The following is a 24,250-nucleotide window of genomic DNA, read 5'->3' as shown; positions in this document are numbered from 1 at the left end:
ACAGAAAAGATATTTCCTTTTATTTTAAATAGGATCATTTCAACTAACACGACCAACCAAAGGGAAAAAAAATTAAAAAAGACATGAACATTAATGTGTCATCTTCTTCTATCCATTAAAACCAATTTAAAATTTTTATTTTTACTTTCTTGTAAAATTATGATGTGGTTTTAGGTATCAATATCTATATAAAAATTTGAAAAATAATAGAGCATATTTTCTAGATGTGAAATATTTTCTAAACAACCTTTTACAACTACACAAATCAATTGATCTTATATGCTCAAAAAGTAAAATACAAAAAATAAGAATTTAAAAGGCTAGAACATGTCCAATAGTGGCTTAAACTATTATAAATTTTCTTTTTTCTGATTAGAAAAAATATATACGTCCAATAAAATTTACTAAAGCTCAAAACGCAAAGCTTGTCTTTCTAGTTTAGCAAATTATTGAATTCACACCAGAATGAACGAACGCATCAATAAAGTAAAATTTGACAGCATGGGTTTCCAACTTTTGAGTTTGTATAAATTGATCATTTTGACAGGAACTCAAAATAATGTTATACTTCATTTAAATCGTTTTATCCAAATCCAAAGCAGAGACCACCCAAGATAAACACATTATGCAGAGGAATGGAATTGTTGTTTCCTCAAATTCATGAAATATAGCTGCAACTAACGCTCTCAATGAACTTGTCATTCTTTTGATCCTTGCGATTTCTCAACCTCCCCCAAGGTCTCGAGTTCGACTCCTCATGTTTCTTTGTGCATTCTTGTATTTAAAATGAAAATTCAAAAACCAAAGAAAGAAAAAGCAAGGCTCCGGACCAATGGAAACATTTTACATGGAGATTGTTCACAATAGCTGAGAAACCTCCAAGAAGGTAGACGTAGAACAAAACTCGTTACAGGGAAAAAATAAATAGGAAGCGTTTCTCATTGATATATTTGGAATCCATGCATGTACATCCAAAGGCCAGAGGTTGAACCCCCAAATGGCACAATCTTTAATCAAAATACATGAAGGTCCCCAAACCAAACTACATTGCTCAACCTTAAGTTTTCAACTTCAAAGCCAAAGCTGTTGCCCACAAGAGGAAAAAGAATGTCTTGGAGCCGTTTTGGTCTTAAAACTTCTTTGCTCTGCGAGTTAGCACATCAAGAAAACAAAGAGGGTGTTAATTTACATACTAAATGTAAGTAAACAGAATTGGGGAAAAAAACAAAAACAGACGAGTCATACATATACAAGGTACACAAACAACACCGATGTGTTTGGGCCTTCCAATATGCCCAAAGATCGATCAAATGTCAAATTCAATATGGGTTTTGATGGAGATGGGCAGTCACGCATTAGGATTTTCTGGGGGATCTTCCTTCAAGCCCTTGGGTAAGCAAATCATAGTTGATTGATGCTAGCTGAGAGAGATTCTGGTGATCACAGAGAAGAAATTGATGAGATTTAATTTAACCATCTCTTCACACCAAACTCAGGATCATTCTCAATAGCTGTGTTGTAGCACAAAAATATATATACAAATGTGTTCATGTCAATTCTTACAAAAGAAGCTAGAACAAAAATCTGATGGTACGTACTTCAAACATCAATCTGCGAACATTCATCAAATCAAGACTACACCAATGCTTCAAAAAGTCAAACCACTCCCATAGTTCTAAAAATTTAATCTCCTATGCTGAACATCTTCAACAAAACACATCATTTTTCTTCCAGAAACGATTCAAAAGAAATACCAGAAATTCCTTCCCAGTAAAAGGTAAAAACAAATCCCTCCCCGCCCCCCCCCCCCACCCCACCATCAAAAAAATAAAAAACACACACTTTCCATATATATATATTCAATATTTTTGTTAGTCATCATCTTTGAAGAGCTCCACAGCAGTGCAGCCGTCCAGGTTATCTATGTTGGAAAGATAACACACGATGAATTACACCCATTACAGGGAAATACTTTTTTAAACAGCACACAACAAACACAAGCAACGAGAACTAAACCCAGGACCTCCTCGTAACCAGCTTTGATACACCATGTTTACCGCTTTACCTAAAAGCTTAAACTGTTAGGTTGTAGACCAACAAAGTATATCAAGCTTCACCAGTCTCATTCTTCCCAAAAGATAAAAAATATAATAACAGCAAACAAGATGAAATTTTCACACCAGGAACAAAAAGAAAGTAACAGAAATATAATGAGACAAGAAAGTAAAAAAAAAAAAAATCTTTTATAGGGTAATTAAAAATGTAATCTCTCTTTACTTTGTGCATTTTGTAAAGGAAGGTTGAGCTAAACCTCTGTATTTCAATAAGAAGAAACGACCAAAAAAGGCTAAAGTCAGTATCAAAATACCTTAAATGAGAAATTACTGAATGAATAATTGACAGATGAGCCAGATTCAAACTCGGCTAGACCTCCACATTCATCACCCTGTATATCATTGTGACCAAGAAAGCAAATCAATCCCACAACACACCAATTAATATAAAAATGTCTAACATCTCATCTCATTTCACTATTTTTTTAATTAACCGTTTTGAGTTACAATACCAATTCATCCTGGCGATTGCTCAAGCAACTACTACTGCCACCACTGCTGCCAGTGTCGCTAGAATCCTCAAGCTCATCGGCTGCATAAGCATGGTCATCTGAATGATTCCATGAGTAACGGCTTGTGAAGTAAGTGGTATCAAAGGCGCTTTCTGAGGAGGGAACAAAAGCAGCCTGTGGAACAATGCAGGTTCAAATGTTATCAATTTCTGAAAACACATGATAACACTGAATCTTCATGATCATAAGAATATAGAGGGGGCAGCCACACCTTCTGCCTAGCAAGTGTATCCCAGTTGATGTCTTTGAAGAATGGATGCTGCTTCACCTATTTCAAAGTTTATGCATCAAATTATTATCACAGTTGATTTGGGAGCACGTAAAAAGGACTCAAAGAAGAACTGACAACATTTTATATTATTAACCAAGTTTCACCTCTGATGCTCCATTAGCTCCAAGCCTCTGATGAGGATCTTCTGTCAACAACCTGGAAATGCACAACGAAAACTTCAAAATTAAAACAAAAATAGTTTATTAGAACTAATCATTAGTTATGTAGCAGAGTCCATAAGACTTACTTTCCACACTAATATATATTTTTTTACTTGGGCTCCTTTATTTATTTATTTGTCAATTTAAAAAATTTACACATATTAAGCCATAAGCTTCTGTTAGAAACTTTAAGATTATATAAACATGTGCATATCTTCAATTTTGAGGCAACCTGCTCAGGGAGACATGATGGCACTACTCCCTGGGCTTTCATTTTAATCTTGATCAGCTATTGCTGCCACAAAAACCACAAAACCCAGAACACTACACTATAAAAATGTAAACTTCCTGAGGTTAACATCTGGCCTAGCTCCAATCAAATAAACAAAAACTTGACAAAGATGAAACAGGTGTTCATCCCTAGCCATACTACAGAATCTCATCAAAATATACCTCTAGAAATTTACATATGAATGTCTACAAGATGACGTGCCATAGACCTTGAATGTGCTAGGGGCATTGGAAAGTCTAAAGGGAATGAAAAACCACACAATAGACCATTGTGGATTTTCAATGGATTTTTTTTTTTGCTCGGTCATCTTACATGCACTTTTTTACACATCTCCTGGCGTAAGTATAACTAGTGGTATCTACTAGGAAAATCTAAGGAAGCTAACATATCGAGCATGTCTTCAAGCCTAGGTATGAGAAACCTATACTTTTTTTTACCTTTTCTTTTTTCTAGAACAATCACTAGAATATATTTACACAGGAAAAATACACAGATCAGGCAGAAACAAAAGCCCCAGTTAAACCCAGATCATACGATCACAATAATTAGATCTAACCTTCTTAGAGCCTATCAACATCCCCTTAAATAATTAACACACAGAACAACTTGCTTCACATTAAGCTGAACATTCTAAAAAATTCTCAAATTCCCAGCCTTCCAAACATAGTAGGTAGAGGCAACCAAAATCAGCTTATAAAGATGAGGAAAAACAGAATTGGTGGAACTTATCCCAAGAATCCAGCTAAATTCATTATTCCAAGTAGCATTCTCTTTATTCACAAAGCATAAACTGAACATTTTGTTGTAAAACCCCTGTAGAAAATTGACAGCTGAAAAATAGATGTTTTCTAGACTAATTTCCATCACTAAAGAGCGAAACAACCAGAAGCAGTAACAGGCTTAGGATGAAACTCTATTGAGCACAGCTGACCAAAATATAAAAACATGTCTTAGGACATCTTTTTAAAACATAGGGTACCCTTCAACTAGATCATGGGAGCTCCTATCCCTAGAAAATTCTGAGCAGATCAAGAGTAAACACACCAGCAGCAACGTCCCAGAAAACTTATCAATTGCACTTAAATTAGGAATAAGCTCATCTGGATTTTTAAGAACAAAAATCCTGAATAACAGAAGAGGAATCAAGCCTAAGCCAAGTATTATCATTCAACACTATATCAGCTGCATTGGCCTTGTTCTGCAGCCCAAAGTCCTGAATCACCCGAGCATCATAATACTGGAAAGTTGACCCAACAAGATGCCAATTATCAAATAACAAATAAGTGTTCTTCCCACTTCCCACTTAAGTGTTTAATACAATGAATACTTCTCCCATAGCTCTTAAAATTTTCTCTTAAGTCCACGTGGAGAGTTGAGTTTCTTTTTCTTTTCTTTTTTTCTTTTTCTGGATAGAAAAAGAAGAAACATTATTGAGGAAGAAAGAAGGTATCACGAAAGATCCTCTTAAGAAAATCAGAAAAGCTAAAAAAGAAGACAGCATTCAAAATCAAACCAACCAATCAAATTGAACATCCTCAAAACGCACCCCCTTGAAACAACCTGCAGCAATAGCACATAAAGAAGCCAAACATTGAATCCTATCCAAACAGCACAAACTCACATCTCCATAAAGCTGACCTGTCTTTACTCCTGCCAAAACTTTAAACTGAAAGAAAAATACCAAATAACCTGCTACATATGCTCCATGAGAAAGGACAATGCATAAACAAATGGAAAGGCAGATTCAGGACTACAGAAGCAGAGCACTCAGAGACTTGGAGATAACACCTTAGAACGCCTCCTACTCTGCAACTGATTGTTAGTGCTAACTCTATTAAGAAGAACCAACCAAATAAAAATCTTACTTTTGGAGGGAACTTTGGCCTTCCAAATACTATCATAGAGCAAAAAGGTCATGTTCTCCCAGATCAAAAACTCTAAAAAAAGATTTGCAAGAAAAGTCCCCTAAAGAATTGACTAGGCACTCTCACATATCCTCCCTATTGAAAGGGCAGCATGCCTCCCAACAAACACAAAGACCATAATCCTCCACCTCTATCAAAAGAGACCTACATAAATGGAGACCCACAAAAAATAGCAATGAATAAAGGCAACAAGAGGAAATGGCAAGAGAAAGTGTCAAATCACCCACCCATGGGTCTTCCTATAAACGAACGTGAAGCCCTTTGCCCACCCTAAATTTGGTAGCAGTTTTGTCCTATAAAAGGCAGCTCACAACGTTGGAGCCTAACGAATCTTATAAGCCCAAAATCTCCATAGTACACATCCAATGTTGGGCTATGATATGCACTCCTGTCCAATCTCTAACGCTCTTATCAGAATGGTCCACACCTTTGTGTAGGATTCACCCATATGATAGTACCCCCAAGGTGGCTCTAATACTAAATGTAATGGTCTTGGTACAACTCCAACAAGATATTGCCACTTTGGCTCACTGGCCTGTAACATATATCTCCAAGGACTCAAAAAGAAGACCTTTGCCAACCTGAAATTTGGTATGAGTTGGTATGTGGAATCAGATATAGGCAAAGCGGTAATATAAATCTCCAAAGACTCTCAAAAGAAGACCTTAAACCACATTTCCATCCAATATATTAACTTGTAAGCCAAATTTCACTTAATCCCTTTGTGCTAATGTCTGCCAATTCAACGAGTTTTAGTTTTCTGCTTCAGTTGGATTTATTGTGTTTGTTCACTCTGCTGTTTGGGTGATCAAGAACCAGGTACTAAGCATTCAAAAATAATCCAAGCCCAAATAACCATAATATATTAGAAAACGACCAAAGCCCCTACTAATTAGATAAAAAAAATCCTAACTCTAAGAGACAGAGGACTGCCACTTATGCCTCCCAGTTGGCAAACCTATTTCTGTCATGGGCTTGGGTAGTTAGGGATTGCATATCATATTTGGGAACCATGCCTATTTAGCAGATTTTAATTATTTAGGGACTAACCAAAAGAAATATAAGTTTCACTTTACCTAAAGGGTGGTTTAAGTATTCTGTATGCATGTTTTTGTCCATTTGAAATTGAATCAAAAACCTCCCTCCCTCCCCTACTCTGCTGTCTGACATCACGTTTCATATCAGAGAGAACTTGAACCACAGCCACAGCACCTTGTTGTTGCATAAAAACCATAAAATGCAGCACGAATTTCAATCACTTTCAGTCTTCCACTACCATTGAATTTCTTATCATACAGAGCACTCTTAGATTCAAATACCTTCAGCACATGAGATTGTAGGAGAACATCATCTGTTAGAAGATTCAATTGCTGCAACTTCAGGAACTCCACTTTGATGCAAACTTTTAGTGACTACATCACCACCTATCAAATCAGTGGTGGCCAGTCAAAACCAGAAATCTCACCTGTCCAGAAGCAGATCTGCGAAAATGCAAGACATTCACATCACTCGGCAGCCATCGGTGTCTGATATCCTGTTTCTTGGTGTTTTCTGAACTCCACTTGTATATTGGATCCCTGAATTATATTGGAGAGGAGCATAGGCCCACACAACAATACTTCATCTTGTAGCACATTTTAAGAGTCATGGGCCTGTTTCTCAAAAGACCCTGCCTTTCAAGAATTAACTTATAATTTATAAAAGACTCATATACCCAATAGGTAGACACCTCAGACAATTGACTCCACATTCTTTGCACAATTATCTACAACCCACATATGGATACTTAGCAGCCAGCAATGCACAAATAAGCTTCAATTTAACCCAAGCATCCAAATAATATCAATTTACACCCTTCCGGAAACAAAATCTAACTAAAGGTAGCACATCCATTAAACTTAGTCCCGCAAAATTTACAGAGGAACATTTATTATTCCTCCCTTCATCAAATGAGTATCAACACACTTATCATAAGCCATCTTCAATATTAAACCACATCCATCAATCATATTTTATAATTTAATAATGAAACTCCATAAATAGCAATTTTTCACTGGGGTTTTTTCTCTCAATTGAATAAACGTGAGGTGGAGTATATCTAAGTTAGAATTGTGAAGAGAAGCTATAAATCTAGAGGTTTAAGACAAGAAGAAATAAGGAAAAATATAATAAATGTAAGTTTGGTTTTGTTAAGAGCAATATTGGAATTAATAGCACTAGAAGAATTCAATACCTTGGATCCATTATGTATGTTGAAGGAAAAATTGAAAAGATGTGATACATAGAGTTAAAAGCAGGTTCGGTAAAAATGGAGAGGTGCTCTGGGCATGCTATATAATCGTATAATACCTTCAAATTAAATGGAAAAAATCTGTAGGACGGCTGTGGCAACTTATAAACAACTTATCGCAAAAGTAGAAGTTGTTGAAATGAGAATCCTAATGTGGATGAGTGGAATAGCTATAAAAGACAAATCAAGGACTGAACACCTTTGCAGTTACACATAATACAAGATATGGCAAGAAAGTGAACTAGTTAATGTTGGTGGCAATAAGTGATGCAATTCAGATCCTTGTTTAATTTTCTGATTTTTAAGATTTATTTTGGTCAAATTATCTTTTGGAGGGGGGGTCATTTTGTAATATTCAGGGGGGTATTTCTGTGATGGGAATTATTTTTTGTGTGGCTTTGAAGATAAGTGGTTTTCAAAGGGGTTATCTGCAAAGTAGGAGTTGTATTCTCTTGGAAACCGTAGGGCTGGTATAAATAGGAACCTTCAGCCACTTTTCCAGAAGGTTTTTGCTCATCTTTTGTGAAGATTTCTCTGCAGAGCTCAGTTCCTAAGCTAGGGTTGTGAAGATTTGGAGGCTTGGGTTTTGTGGATTCAACCCTGCAGTGCCTACCAGTCCTTCCATCGCTACTAAAGGCACAAGAGGCTAGCAGAAAGCCACTGTTAACTGTCCTGAAACAGTGCCAGAACAGGTATTGATCTGAGGATTAAGTTACTGTCAAACCTAGAAACTTCCCTATTTTCTGGACTGAAATTCCAAGCCGTTATCTGTTTATCATTTCGAGGAGTTATTCGAGTCAAAGAAGTCTGCTAAAATACAATTATGAAATCTCAGTTTTTATTTCTGAACTCCACCTACTTGCAGCCATAGGAGCAGGAGAGTGGATTTAGAATAAATTGGAATGATATAGTAAGGATTCGACAACCCTCCATTGTCAAAGGATGTTGCCCCTGGCCCCCAAGGATATGGTAATAATCCTATCCCACCTAGTAGGACTTAAGGTTTGATGGTGGTGGTGGTGGTTGTGGTGATGGAGGCGATTGTTGTTATTGTTGTTGTGTTGCATGTCACTAGGTTTTTCACTACACACACACAAAGAAGCATCAAATTAGAAATTTTCTATTGAAAACACTGCAATAAAAAAATTATCATTTAGAAGTCCTAAAATTTCACAAAAAAAATAATGTCACCACAATAATGTCATCACTCCTGGGACATGTTCATAACTTTTAACTTAAATAAACAATTTCACATTTAACATTCATCATAGCAATGGCTTTTCAAGTTCATGCTCTGTCAGCATATATTAAAAGAAGATTAATAGTGACTAAACATAAGATACTACCAAACCCCGAATGAGATTGCAAATAACAATAAACGTTAAAAGATATAAAAATATTTCCACCACCAAATAGACAATAAAAAAAACTAAACAGAGGAAATAATTTACTCCTAATAATATTAATCTCAGATATCAGGAAAATCTACAAAGCAACACCCCAAATGTGATAATGATCACAATGCCTCTTACCGATCTATTAAATCTTGTGCTTCAGCGCTCATTTCTTCTGGTGTCCCCGGCCAAGGTATTTTGCGGTTGAGAATATTATCAAATATTATCTGGAAGAAAAACAAAAATAAAAATAAGAAAGCGTCACAGAATGACTTCTGTCAGAAGAATCGCTCATCTTACAACAAATTAGCTGATCCTGCATCATTTTCAAGTTAGGTAGGAGCACAATGAAATCAAAAATTCAAAACTGACATACCCAATGGCAATTGGTAAGTAGAAAATTACGAGAAATTTAAACTCAATGTTGGAAAAGTGTAGTTACTGTGGGGCAGTATAAGGGGCAGGGGTAAATCTAAAATAAGCTGGAATGAGATAGTATGGATTTAATAACCCTAAAATTGTTGGAGGAAATTACCCATGATCGTGTAAATTGCCATAAAAGGATTCATGTAGCCAATCCTACCTAGTGGAACTTAAGGCTTGGTCTGTTGTTTGTTGGAATATAATAAATATAGGATTTTTCAACAGGATAAATCAAATGCTAATACCCTAACGTAACATAATTTTCCCTTATCTCTTGGACTATTCTGTAACAACTATAATGACCAGTATGAGTAAAAGGTGTTGTGTTGTGCAATTTATGGAGTAATGACCAGTAGGAGGTGTACATGGGTGTGGTGTCGTGCATTTTATGATGTTATGCTTGAATGGTTGTTTTTTACATTATTTGTAAGCTGTATTTATTGTCCATTGCCCCTATGATTAATATGACCTTACATGGGTGTGGTGTCGTGCATTTTATGATGTTATGGTTGAATGGTTGTTTTTTACATTATTTGTAAGCTGTATTTATTGTCCATTGCCCCTATGATTAATATGACCTAAGTCCAAACAGCTTTAACCGGTAGCTAAAATTCTGTTTCGCAAAAGAGATAAGAAGAAAAGAGGAGAAAAAGAAATGGATTCCTTTCTACCTGAGGATGCTCAGCATTGAAGGGCGGGATACCAACAATCAGTTCAAATAGAATAATGCCCACAGACCACCAATCGGCAGTTGCACCTGAGAAATAAAAATAAAAGATTTTACTGTTAATTCAGCAGCATGAAGAACAAATCACTAAGAATAATTAGCTTAAATACAAAGGACCTTGGTAGTTGAGTGCCATTTTGGTTTCAAAATTAAAGCAAATTAATCCCATTTAAAAAGTAAAATCCAAATACAGGCAGACCCAACCCCCCCCCCCCCCAACCAAGGTCTTAAATTTCGATTTCGACTCAAATTTTGAATCTCCAAAAGTACGGAAATTTCGACAGAAATTTCGGTTTCAATGTCAACTTCGATTTCGATTTGAAAAAATAAAGGAAATCAGTAGTAAAGCATGGAATTCTTTGTGAAACTTTAGAAATGGTTAACAAACATAATAATGTAAGTTTTAGAACTAATATATTACAAGTTAAATACATCTATGTTGTGTATGAGGTGGAAAAGTTGTACTATATTATGTGTATCAAACATATTTGTAAGATAACGTATAGTAAACATATTTAGCCCATACAAATAAAATTTATAAATAATTTAAATATTATTTATTATACAAATAATGATAATTTAGACAAATGGTTAAATAAAATGCTGCTGTAAGTTTATTTTTTCATATAATTTCAAAAGCATTTGTAATAATATTTTGTTTCGACAAAAATAAATAAAATTAAATTAAAAGATAATTTCACTTCACTCCTAAATCTCTTATTTGAATTCCAAGAAAATTTCATTGTATAATTAAAATTTTGACAAGTTTCGCTGAAATTTCGAGATTTCGATAAATTTCGAGATGACTCGTTGAGATTTTGATGGAAATTATGCAATACGGATATCAATTTCCATTTCAATTTTGAGGATGATGGAAACCGTAAATTTCGATGGAATTTTCAACAATTTCGTGGAAATTTAAGACCATGCCCCCAACACACACAAAATAAGTAAATAAATAAATAAATAAAGGACAAATCCTTTTTTCTTTTTTCCATGGCCAATATTTTTAATTGAACTTTTTTTTAGCTTCCAGAAATTAGTCAGCATAACTAGAAGCACAAATTTCCAAACAAGGACAACTAACCATGCCCTGTTCCCAAGAGTATCTCGGGTGCCAAATAGTCAGGTGTGCCAACAGCTGAACGTTTCTCACATCTTTCTCGCTGATGTTCAGATGCAGATAACTGAGGTTCCTCTTCACCAAGTAGCGTTGTGCCACTAACTGCTGGACCAGATAAATCATCAGTGCTGTTGATGAGACCAACCTTTGAAAGCCCAAAATCCGTCAACTGTATAACAAAGAGATTGGAAGATATAGTAAATTTGACTATCCTTATGAATAGGAGCACAAACCCTGAACCAATGTTTTGTACACCGGACCGGAACAGATAAGAACCACCTTAGTTGGTTTATATATATATGTATGTATATATATATATGTATATATATATATATATATATATATGTATGCATATATATGTATGTATATATATATATATATATATGTATGCATATATATGTATGTATAGAGAGAGAGACAGCCTATCAAAAACTGGACAAAACTGATGACCTGGTCAACATGGACCAACTCAAATGAACAGGTTTCTGATTTTTTTTATTTTTCTATTTTTTTCTCTTGGACATCAAGTTGACCCCCAAATTTGTAAATAAAACCCAAATCGACCAGGAAAAACTTTTAGTCCAAAAAGCTAAACATCAAAATGCTCGTCCCCAACCAAATATATAAATAAATGCTACTTCTAAGGAACTCATTTCAACCACCCACCCAAAATTGAGATGAGGTGGAGCCACACTCAGAGTCCACAGAGAACTGGAGGAGGGCGCACATCTCTGCAAGCAGATGCCAGTAATCACTGCCATCCTCTGCAGCCGCTTGGATATTGTTTTCTCTTCCAAACACCACCATCCTCTCTGCCCATTCACATGCCCTTGTGCAGCAACTTGGCTCACTTTGGCAATGCATGATCCCATTTTAGATTAGAAAATTTTGAGAAATTATGCCAAGTGGCCCCCACTCAGCCCACTCATTATGCTTTGCACTTTTTATTCCTTTGCATTATTCAGACTTGGTTTTCCTTTTGATTAATTAAACTCCAAATTAAATCATTTATCAATTACAGGTTAGAAATTTCTGATGGTAGATTTGATGTTCTGTGCTACCATTGCTGCTCAGAATGTGCGAAAACATTGTCAAATTAAAAATGTTAATCATAAGCCTTCTCTGCAACTCATGCTCTTCAGACTTTGATATTCTGACGGTGAAATTGTGCATTCAAATTGTAATAAAATATAGGGAAAAAATATTAACAATGCTTTGTAGATACCAAACAAAGCTTTCTAGCAATGCTTTTTTATGCAGCCTAGTGTACCAGTGAGGAAGAGTGAGCTAGTTACTGTGGGGGGCAATAGAAAGGGTAGGGATAAAACTAAAATAACTTGGGAGGCGATAATGAGTAAGGATTTAATATCCCTGAATCTGTTAAAAGAAATGGTTCATGATCGCATAAATTAGCGGAATAGGATTCATATAGCAGACCCCACCTAGTGGGACTTAAGGCTTGGTTTTGTTTTTATTGTTGCAGTTGTAGTATTGAACAATTATGAGAATTTCATGGTTTTGCATGTGTTTTAGCAACGATGCCTACTGCTGCATTTATAAAGGAAAGCACACATCCGTCTATTGTTGTATTTTTTTTTTTCCCTTTTCTTGAACACTTTTTTAAGCTGTTATTATGTGATTGCCTTTGCTTTTTCCATCTTTGAGATAACAGAAATATTGGTTTACATTCAACACCATCCTCAGACGTGCAGTATGTAGAACAAGCTTCTAGCACACAAAATATTCGACAACGAAAGAAGTGATACGCAGGTATACTACTGAGAGGCAGAATTCTGACGGGAAGAAGATCTGTATATTTGGATTTTCCAAAAGAAATTGCATGTTAGGGTATCAACAGAATGAAGAAACCTTATACAAAGAGCAATGTTGATCAATGTAAGAAATTTCCTCAAAAAGTTTGGTTTTTTTTTTTTTGAAACAAAAAAATGTATGCAAGGATCATTGCCCCAAGAATGATAAAAAATCCAAAGAGAGGAATGCGTCTTTTAGCAATGTAAATCCATATTGTGGAAGTGCATAAATATTACAATGATGATGGCAACCTGCCAATTGCCTTCTGGTTCTTTGATGCGTAGCAACATATGTGATGAATTCTACTTTTTTATCAGCCTGCAGTAAAATAGCATCTATCGGCTACATATACAGCAGCCCTTCATATCATGCTGTGAGTAAGTTAATTTGAACCCGTAAAGCAGTAAGTGCAGTTAATTTTGACTCTTGGTTACGCATCAAAATTGCGTAATTAGGCATTTAAAACTGTTAATTAAATATTACAATTTCAATTAAATGCCTAATTATGTTCAATATTTTAACATTGAGCTCAATTTATAATGTTTGAATTTTTATTCTATTTTATCCATAAATTGATGAATATTCATGTTTTATTATTGCAAGTGATTTTCAAGAATCAAAGTTGAAATTAAATTACACGCAAAAGCGATGCATGTGAGGGTCGTAGCTTTTCATTGAAAAAGCCACGTATGTGGGATTCATGGAGGATAAAGAATTAAATGATTTAAATGGAGGCGCTAAGTGCAAAACGAAACTAATTGGACGATTATGGATAGTTTCGACATTGGTTCGTAATCTGGACATAACTTTCTCATCCAAACTTCGATTGAGATGATTCAAAATGCTGTGGAATGCTAAGAAAAAGCTCTACAATTTTCATGTTTTGAGTTCTGAGTGATACGGGCTGTAGGAAGGTTAAAATCAGGCTTGAAAGTGCAGGGTAGACTGTGTGCTTTTGAATTAAAAGAAAAAGCCAATGTGTGAGGCCCATGATGTGACCATGTGGTGAGTGGGCTGCTAGGCCCACATGCATGTGCTGGAGCTCCAAGGAATTGCGCTGAATTGCAAAGGATGTGCTGGGGGGATTTTGAATTGGAAAAGTTAGCATTTAATGTAAAGTAAAAGGGAGGCTAGGTATTATTTTAAAAAGGATGGCTTTGTAGGGTTGAAAAGGGGAGTCTTTTTCTCTTTTTTTGCTTTGAGAGGGTGTGCGGCAGCAGGGAGCTTTTGGGGAGGAGAAGCCGCAGCAACTCGCCCATCTATCACGGCTACACTCCTCTCTCTCTCTCTCTCTCACGGCTTGCTTTCTTTCTTTCTTCTCTTCTTCTCTCATCTCTCTCTCTTTTTTTTCTTGCATTTAAATACTTGGTTAAATCATTATTGTTAATTTTCAGTTGTGTTTTTATTTTGTCTTGGAATCTTAATTTTTTGTTGGATTATCATTATTAAATTCAGTTTGTCTTTTCTTTTTAATTAATATAATTGTTGGAAGGAATTTTGATTGGGATTATTTTCATTCTTAAATTCGGCTCGTCTTTGTTAAAATTTTCCTTTAGAATTTTAATATTTTGTTAAGTTCTATTTATCTCGTGTTTGGTTTGTTTGAGATCTTAGCTTAGTTTATTATCTAAGTTGTTGAAGAGTCAAGTTCGTTTTCGGTGAAACAATCGTCGGATTAAATTCAGTTTTTGTTTACGTTATTGATTTGGTTAAGTTCAATTTTTAAGTTGGTGTTTAATTTTATGATTGAATGCTTAAGTAGAGTAATAAAGTTTTCGTCTTTAGGTTTTTGTCCAAAATTTCAAACGTAGGATTTATTTCTTGTCCGAATGTTTAACGTAGGATTGTTTTCCGCATTTAAGTTGAGTAATATAGTTTATGTTTTGCTTCGTTTTAATGTCGTCACAAAATCTCAACAATCTAAGAAACCGAATCTGAACTATGTTCAATAAACCTTCTCTTTTTTTCTTTTTTTTTTCTTTTTTCTTTTCTTTTGGATTTACACAAAGTTTGGAATTAAAATACATTCCCTGAGGAGACGATCTGGCCCTTGGGCTAATTATTACACGACTAAACTCCTATACTTTAAATAGCCTTCGCGCTACTCATTTTTAGAGCGAGTCAACTCTCATCAAGCTGAGACAAGTTGAACTATCATGGGGGACAGTTGGATTGATTCTAGACACAAACCCTCATTTAGTTTCTTCATTTATTGACCTAAGGGTATATGGATATCCTTCATTTATCAGTAGATGTTTCATACATTGTGACAAATGCTCAAATATTGTGTGGCCTTTGCTAAAATTTTTGAATGAGTTGAAACTAGAAATGTAGTTCAGATAATGCAATCGAACTATAAAGCTGCAAGGAGGTTTCTTTAATAGAAATATCCAAACATTACGTTGTCAGCGTGTGCAGCTCATTTATTAATTTGACATGGACACAATATTCCCTTATAATCATAAACATATGATGAACTGGTTGCGTAAGAGGAAAACATTTTTCAAGGAATAGGCTTGATTGAACAGCAATCATTGGTCCTCCACTGTCTTGCTTTGCTACTACTTTCATTGCAAGAAAGTGCTTGTACAATCACAAACTCCATTTACAAGCTTTGACCACAACTGGAAATTTTAATAAGTTCATAGAATATGGAATGAGGCAAAGAAGTTAAGTGATGTATGATGGGAAGCAGGTAACCAGATGGATCACTTTGACCCAATTAGGAAACCAATTTCAAAGAATAGGGTTAAGGTGGGTTTGAAACCCGAGTGTATTTAGTTAACAGGTAATTATTATGTGCAATTAGTTTAATTTGTAGTTAGGTAAGCGAAATGATGATATGGTCATGAAGGGGGTTATGGCTGAAGCTATTGAAGGTGATCAGACAGGCTTTCAAGTTGCAGAGGCAAATGTTCCAGTTTGAGCGATGTGTTCCTTGCTGGCTGCTATGGAAGTAACAAAACAGAATGTGGAGGGAACTGAATTTGCATACATTATGATTCAAGAATTCCTAGAATCATATGATGATTTGGAGAATTTATGCAAAAACGATAAAGATTTGTTATCAATTGATGGCAGAAAATTGAAGTGGAGGATGAGTTCTTCACAACTCCACGCAAATGTATGCAGGGTTCATTTGTTGTAGAGTCAGATTGGGTGAATGTTAATTGTTTGGGTAGCAGTACATGGGGGATAATGTTCTTAGGAGCTCCTCTAAAGCACAGGCTGGTGCTTGCCATTTGAAGAATACATATTTCCTGAATGAATTTGCCTCTGATAGATAGGGGGGTAGTGCCATGCATGAACCTAAAAGGTAGAATCAATAGGATTCAAATCTTCAAAAAAGGTATCTTACCCAATCCTAATTGCTGAAAGTTACTGATATTCCAATGTGTCAGAGGGTGGGCTAGAACCACTAATCCATTAGGAAGTGAGAGACACAATCGTGACCAGCAGAATCTCCTTGAGGGTTTGGGTACCAAGTCCCATAGGGCAGGAAATGAAAGTTGTGGTTACTCATAGGACATATGAGAGGTAAAAAAAAGAGGACGCAAAAAGAATTGAATAAGCTAGTTGGTTCATTAATTATGTGGGGGTGAGGTAGTAAAGGTTTAAGGGGGGTAAAGTAGTTAAATTATGAAAATATTTGGAATGTGAGAGGTCTAGGAGATATGAGAAAGAGGGTGCTGAGTACGAAAGTTTTACTAACAAGTTCTCGTGATACTGTTTTTATTCAAGAAATTAAACTTAAGAGTGCCATGCAGGGATCTTCCCTCTCAGGGGTCCACTTTTTTTTTGGGTTGGGGGAGGGTTGGGGGACGAAGAAGGGGCCAGCAGTGGGTCAGTTTACCATCCTACTAGACCAGATCATAGGTCCTATTTTTTATATGAGTTATTTGTGGTGTATGGGTTCTGTTATCCTAGGTGGTTAGTAGGGGAGATTTAATGTGGCATGGTTTCCTTTGCAGAAAAAAGGGAAGGCAGGATCTATTAAGAGTATGCAAAATTTTTACAGGTTTATTATGGAGTGTGGGTTTAGGGATTTTCAGTTGTATAATGCGAGTGTGTGGGGAGTAGAAATCAGTTGCTAGTTGCTTAGATAGGTTCTTGTTTTGTAGTGAGTGGAGAGATGAGTTTCCAATCCCGTCTCAAATGGTTTCACCTAGAATCTATAGATCAATGTCACATAATTTTCCTAGCTTCCTGTCTCTAGATAAACATATTTTCTCCTTGTTGAAGTTTTATGGATCTTTTTATTTTAATTAAATTTTAAATTCATATGGATTTTATCTGAAGTTTAATAAAAAATTATGTATAAAATGAATGATTAATCCACAAAAGTTAAATATTCTACAAACAAGTTGTCAAAACAACTAAAAACAAAATCTAGTTTTCATTTTTTTTTTTTCAAAAATAGTTGAAAACCTTCAACAAAAACCAAAACTAGCAACGCAAGAAACACGTTTCCATAATCTATTTCTTCACTCTATAGAAATGAAAACAGAGAAAAAGAAATATATCAAACAAACCCTAAAAAATTATCAAGTCTTCAAGACTAGGAAAATACCGAGAAGCTTATATGTTAGAGCCCTCATGTAACAATGAGATCACATGTTCAAGTGTTGCATTCCTATATCAAAGCAACTTACAATGAAAAAGGAATAATATATATATAAGCTTTATATTTTTATATATAAAGCAAACAAATAACAAAAGAAAAAATATCTAGCTAGGTCAATAAAAATTAGGGTTAACATTCAAGCCGCTATTTGGTTCATTAGTATTGCCGAGACAAACATGGATGACTTCATCAAGCCCATAATTAAAACCATTGTCACCATCATAGTGTATTAAGTATGCGTATATATCCTCAACCTAGAAATTGATGTTTGAGGTTTGAACCACTTCATGAACGTCAATCTAAAAACAGCCTAAGTAATCAATTATTTGTACAAGTTACACAATACAAACATCAACACTTAGCTTTGGTAAAAATGTAAAAATATAATGTATTGTAGGACCTTACAATCCTATCAATCCCACTGATCCTACTACCATACAACCACTATGTGATTCTACATAAGATCAAGATTGTTTGGGTGAAGTAGTGTCGTAGGATCGTATGATCCACGTTGCTGTTTTAGCAACCATGTTTGTAAGAGGAATTGAAACAGGTTGTGGTGACTCACCCTCAACATTTTCTTAAAGGGCCATATGTAGTCCATTTTGAATGTGCTCACAATTTTACAACCTTTTGAGTTTCCTTTTTCAATAGGGTGTGGTGTCCTAGATTGGCCTTTGACTTATTCAGGGGTTCCTTTGGGTGGTAATCCTAAGTCAACCAGTTTTTGGGCTCCTACAATGAAGAAGGTAGTTTAGTGTTTGGATGGGTAGAAGGGTGCCCTTTTTTATTTAGGTTCAAGCCCATCTTTCCAGTATCCCTCTTTACTTTTTGTCCATTTTTAGAGTCCCTGTTGGGATAGCTAGGGGTAATGAAACTCGACAGATTTTCTTTGGTTTAGGGTTGGGGGTAAAAAAGATCATGTTTAGTTGGGAAGTGGTTAGTTGATCAAAAAAGGAAGGCTATTTGGGTCATGGGAAATTGGTGTTGAAAAACATTGCTTTGATGTGTCAGAAATTTTCCTTAGAGAAGAACTCTCTTTGGCACAAAGTGATAAGTAAATTTGGCATGCAAATAAATCGATGGGATGCAAATATGGGCATAAGATGTTCTTTTGAGAGTCCTTGGAAGTGTATATTGCAGCTATACTTACTTTTTATCCCATATATAAAATTTGTTGTGGTTAAGGCGCTGACCACTCGCTTCTAGGAACACATTTAGGCTGGCAACTCTACACTTCCCATTTCCTTACCTGTATCGTCTCTTCTCATTGCACAATGGGGTTATTTCTTCTCTCTTGATCACTAATGGGGAAATTTTTTCTTGGAATTTCCATTCTCAACTTCTCCTATCGTAGGTCTCTTAATGATAGGGAGGTGGATGAACTGTTGTCTTTGTTGTGTTTGTTGGGAGTGTTGCCATCCTTCCAATAGGAAAATGTGCATATGCGGGTTCTAGATTCTTCATGGCAGTATTCTGTTAAACCTTACTTTGAGGATTTGGTCCATGAGAACATGATCTTTCACTTCTTCATAGAATTTGGAAAGCAAAAGTTCCCTCTGAAATTAAGGATTCTATTTGGTTCATTATTCTTAATAGAGTTAACATCAACAATATGTTGCAGAGTAGGAGGCCTTCTATGGCTTTGTCTCTAGATGCGTACACCCTTTGCTTCAATAGTTCTGAATCTGCCTCTCGTTTTTTACTGCATTGTTCTTTCATGGAGGATATGGAACAAGTTATTCAGTAAAGATGCATTAGCCTTGCGGAGGTTTGTGTTTTGCAGGGCATTTTGCGGAGCATTTGGTTGTAATAGAATGCTCACATTTTTAAGGGCAAGAAATTCTATGGTATTTTCTATGGGATAGGATTCAATATATGGCTTCTTTATGGGCTCGTGCAGCATGCTTTTTCAAGAGGATGTGCTTTGCAAATCTACTGCGTGATTTGTTGGCTGTATTATGCTGAGTGCAATCCTTTATTTTTTGTTATTTCGTCTCCTTAGTAGGATTCCTTGTTCTCCTTTCCGCACACTCTTTCTTCTTAATAAAACCTCCTCTTCTTTCTTCCTATCAAAACAAAATTCTTAGTTAGGTTACTGTGTAAGTGGGGTTTGTTAGTAGTAGATATCTTTTAGAGGTTTATTTATAATTTATTGTGTTTTAGTCTTTCCGATAAATTTGGTGGAGTTTTGAGTCCAAAGAAACACCCTATACCATTTTTCAGTCAGAAACCCTAAGAGGCGAAACGAAAATGCATCACATATGATAAAGAGTTTTCTTATGCTATGGTGAGATCCCTAATGATTTACAACAATATATTTTACCCCAACAGTTCATACTTTACTTTTGCCCATCCTTTTCCCCTTTTTTTTCCGAATATTTGGGTTCACAGAAGAAGTGGAATGTTAAGTACTATACACTTTTGTTTTCAAACATTCTATCAGTGTTGAGAAGAACGGGCCAATGGCCTCAACACAATTGTAGTTAGGTTCATGTGTGAGTGGGGTTTGTTAGTAGTAGATATCTTTTAGAGGTTTATTTATAATTTATTGTGTTTTAGTCTTTCTGATAAATTTGGTGGAGTTTTGAGTCCAAGGAAACACCCTATACCATTTTTCAATCAGAAACCCTAAGAGGCGAAACAAAAATGAATCACTTATGATAAAGAGTTTTCTTATGCTATGGTGAGATCCCTAATGATTCACAACAATATATTTTACCCCAACAGTTCGTACTTTACTTTTGCCCATCCTTTCCCTTTTTTTTTCGGATATTTGGGTTCACAGAAGAAGTGGAATGTTAAGTACTATACACTTTTGTTTTCAAACATTCTATCAGTGTTGAGAAGAACGGGCCAATGGCCTCAACACAATTGTAGTTAGGTTCATGTGTGAGTGGGGTTTGTTAGTAGTAGTTATCTTTTAGAGGTTTATTTATAATTTATTGTGTTTTAGTCTTTCCGATAAATTTGGTGGAGTTTTGAGTCCAAAGAAACACCCTATACCATTTTTCAGTCAGAAACCCTAAGAGGCGAAACGAAAATGCATCACATATGATAAAGAGTTTTCTTATGCTATGGTGAGATCCCTAATGATTCACAACAATATATTTTACCCCAAAAGTTCATACTTTACTTTTGCCCATCCTTTTCCCCTTTTTTTACCCGGATATTTGGGTTCACAGAAGAAGTGGAATGTTAAGTACTGTACAATTTTGTTTTCAAACATTCTATCAGTGTTGAGAAGAACGGGCCAATGGCCTCAACACAATTGTAGTTAGGTTCATGTGTAAGTGGGGTTTGTTAGTAGTAGTTATCTTTTAGAGGTTTATTTATAATTTATTGTGTTTTAGTCTTTCCAATAAATTTGGTCGAGTTTTGAGTCCAAAGAAACACCCTATACCATTTTTCAGTCAAAAACCCTAAGAGGCGAAACAAAAATGCATCACATATGATAAAGAGTTTTCTTATGCTATGGTGAGATCCCTAATGATTCACAACAATATATTTTACCCCAACAGTTCGTACTTTACTTTTGCCCATCCTTTTCCCCCCTTTTTTTCCTGATATTTGGGTTCACAGAAGAAGTGGAATGTTAAGTACTGTACACTTTTGTTTTCAAACATTCTATCAGTGTTGAGAAGAACGGGCCAATGGCCTCAACACAATTGTAGTTAGGTTCATGTGTGAGTGGGGTTTGTTAGTAGTAGATATCTTTTAGAGGTTTATTTATAATTTATTGTGTTTTAGTCTTTCAGATAAATTTCGTGGAGTTTTGAGTCCAAAGAAACACCCTATACCATTTTTCAATCAATAACCCTAAGAGGCGAAACAAAAATGCATCACATATGATAAAGAGTTTTCTTATGCTATGGTGAGATCCCTAATGATTCACAACAATATATTTTACCCCAACAGTTCGTACTTTACTTTTGCCCACCCTTTTCCCCCCTTTTTTCCCGGATATTTGGGTTCACAGAAGAAGTGGAATGTTAAGTACTGTACACTTTTGTTTTCAAACATTCTATCAGTGTTGAGAAGAACAAGCCAATGGCCTCAACACAATTGTAGCTAGGTTCATGTGTAAGTGGGGTTTGTTAGTAGTAGTTATCTTTTAGAGGTTTATTTATAATTTATTGTGTTTTAGTCTTTCCAATAAATTTGGTCGAGTTTTGAGTCCAAAGAAACACCCTATACCATTTTTCAGTCAAAAACCCTAAGAGGCGAAACACAAATGCATCACATATGATAAAGAGTTTTCTTATGCTATGGTGAGATCCCTAATGATTCACAACAATATATTTTACCCCAACAGTTCGTACTTTACTTTTGCCCATCCTTTTCCCCCCTTTTTTTCCTGATATTTGGGTTCACAGAAGAAGTGGAATGTTAAGTACTGTACACTTTTGTATTCAAACATTCTATCAGTGTTGAGAAGAACGGGCCAATGGCCTCAACACAGTTGTAGTCATTCACAAGTGCTGAGAACATAGAATTTTAGTCCTCGAAGCATAGTACTTTGACAATCCTTATCTTAGCCTCATTTTTCAAGAGGCGAATGAGGATTCACAGAGAATATATTAACTTTTTCATCCATGAGCCTTACCTATTTAAGGGCACTATATTATGCATGTCTTCCATTTCTTTTAGGGATTTCCTAGTTTGTGAATTACATGCAAGTGGGTTAGATGGAACACTAGCCTTTACACCCGTTTCTTTGCAGCAAATGGCTTGCAAAGATTTGAGTATGAATTTCGTTCATTGATTCCCAAAAACAGTCCAAAGACATGTTTCCATATTTGTTGTAATTTATTGGTTCACCAAAATGGAAATTGTATCCCATGTAGTAAAACTTCCAATGCACCAAATGTAGTTAATTGTTCTCCGAGGATGTTAGCAAACTGCATTGCTTGCCAACATCAAGTTGTTAGTTACTTTTGGAACACACTTAGGAAAATATGTAGCACTAATCACATGTTTTCTTCTTGTTAAAGCTTGATATACATTGTTCGCCCACAACCTAACAGCTTAATTAGGTAAAGTGGTAATCTAACATGGCATTAGAGCTGGTTTCTAGGAGGTCCTAGGTTCTAGTCTTGTTGCCCGCGTTTGTGGTATGGTGTTTAATAAATTATTGTATTCCCTATCATGGGTGCTATTTATCATGTATTTATCTCTCCATGTGTTATTGGGCTACACACCCGCCGGGGGGGGGGGGGGGGGGTGTGGTGTTAAAGCTTGATATACATTGTTGGCCCACTACCTAACAACTTAAGATTTTAGGTAAAGTGGTAATCTAACACTTCTATTTTGTCATTCCAAAAAATAATGGTCAAACTAAGGTTAAGAGTACTTATGAGTGCATATTCAATTAGAAACTTGATCTTTACCAGTTAATGCCCGTATTCCAGAACCTACTAAAACTTCTATCAGTCACACCCATAAGTTCCATGCTGATGTTAAGAGAAAACTTGGAATGAGTAATGACAAATGTGGTTAGGGGCAAACCAGCCATGAGTACCATGGATTATAAACTTGCTTCCAATGTGCATCATAGGGCTAGAGAATTTAATTTAGGTGACAGTATCTGCAAAATTTCATTAACAAAATCAATGTGTGTGCCTTTCACCCATTTTCCACCATTAGAAAACCTGGATTGGTCTGCTTGATCATGTGAACTTCAGAGCTATTGTTCAATGTGGATGACTTGACATAATACTAAGGCACTTTTGAGCTTCCAGCCTCGTCTTTCTATGGTGATCATGTAGTTTCTACAACCCCTTAGGCACCACCTATTTCACAAGCACAGAATTCGGCTGAAGCCATTCTCGATGATGAGCATGTTTGTCCTCTTTCCAGCAGATTCAGTGCTATGTGGTTCAATGGACAAGCTGACGCACTTTGAATGCTACATGGCTGACAGAGGATGATGTTCATAAGAGTGGTACCTGCATTCAAACTCTCCACTCTCTTCACTGATTCAAAAGAGAAAATTCTCCAGAGTGAAGTCCCTTTCATTCAAGGAATTATGACACAGGAAAACCACTGCCACTTAGGCTGCCTATTTGGCCCTCATATTTTACAGGCTTTGGAAAATACGACATGTGTTAAATTGAAAAACTATGCTTGTTTTGTACTTTTAGTATTTAGGGGTTAATGTGTAATTATGTATCATTCACTAACTCTAGCATGTATACATATTGGATAGCTATGTCGTGAAAGTAATGGTCACACATTTTGAAACAAATTAAAATTTCATTCTCTAAGATGTGGAGTGTTAGGGACATAGTTATATAGACATATTGACGAGAAATATGAAACAACATTTGTGTACTCTGGGGAGGTTGTTGAAGTGTTTCAAAATAGAAGAGATTTTATTTTTGTGAAATAGATTAATAATGACTGAAAATGGAATTATAATGCAATAATTCTCCATTAATTCTCCATTTTCACTAATAAAAAAATTCTATTTGAAACATATTAAATTTTAACTTTAGATCATTAGATTTAATGTTCTGCAACGAAACTGTACCGTGATTTTGAATACTTGTACCAATATGTGGTTGGCCAAGGCATCAATGT

The 24,250-nt window shown here is 35.6% G+C and overlaps 1 protein-coding gene across 2 annotated transcripts in view; it reads right to left on the bottom strand.

Annotated features, from left to right (window-relative positions):
* Positions 1-916: 916 nt before the first annotated feature.
* The window catches only part of LOC131146639 (probable serine/threonine protein kinase IREH1), a 74,513-nt gene continuing 51,179 nt past the window's right edge, over positions 917-24,250 (bottom strand). The window contains exons 10-17 of one of the 2 annotated variants that reach the window (XM_058096367.1): positions 11,197-11,401; positions 10,054-10,139; positions 9,098-9,186; positions 3,002-3,053; positions 2,838-2,894; positions 2,567-2,740; positions 2,369-2,446; positions 917-1,433 (exon numbers count right to left, since the gene is read on the bottom strand). In XM_058096367.1, the coding sequence (XP_057952350.1) occupies positions 1,356-1,433; positions 2,369-2,446; positions 2,567-2,740; positions 2,838-2,894; positions 3,002-3,053; positions 9,098-9,186; positions 10,054-10,139; positions 11,197-11,401 (819 nt within the window). In that variant the 3' untranslated portion in view covers positions 917-1,355. The remainder of the gene's footprint in view (positions 1,434-2,368; positions 2,447-2,566; positions 2,741-2,837; positions 2,895-3,001; positions 3,054-9,097; positions 9,187-10,053; positions 10,140-11,196; positions 11,402-24,250) is intronic. The other variant, XM_058096366.1, reaches the window with a different exon arrangement.

The sequence above is a fragment of the Malania oleifera genome, chromosome 13 (genome assembly GCF_029873635.1).
Source record: "Malania oleifera isolate guangnan ecotype guangnan chromosome 13, ASM2987363v1, whole genome shotgun sequence".
NCBI lineage: Eukaryota > Viridiplantae > Streptophyta > Magnoliopsida > Santalales > Ximeniaceae > Malania > Malania oleifera.
Note: the sequence above shows the minus strand (reverse complement) of the source record. Positions and strands in the feature narration are given on the sequence as shown.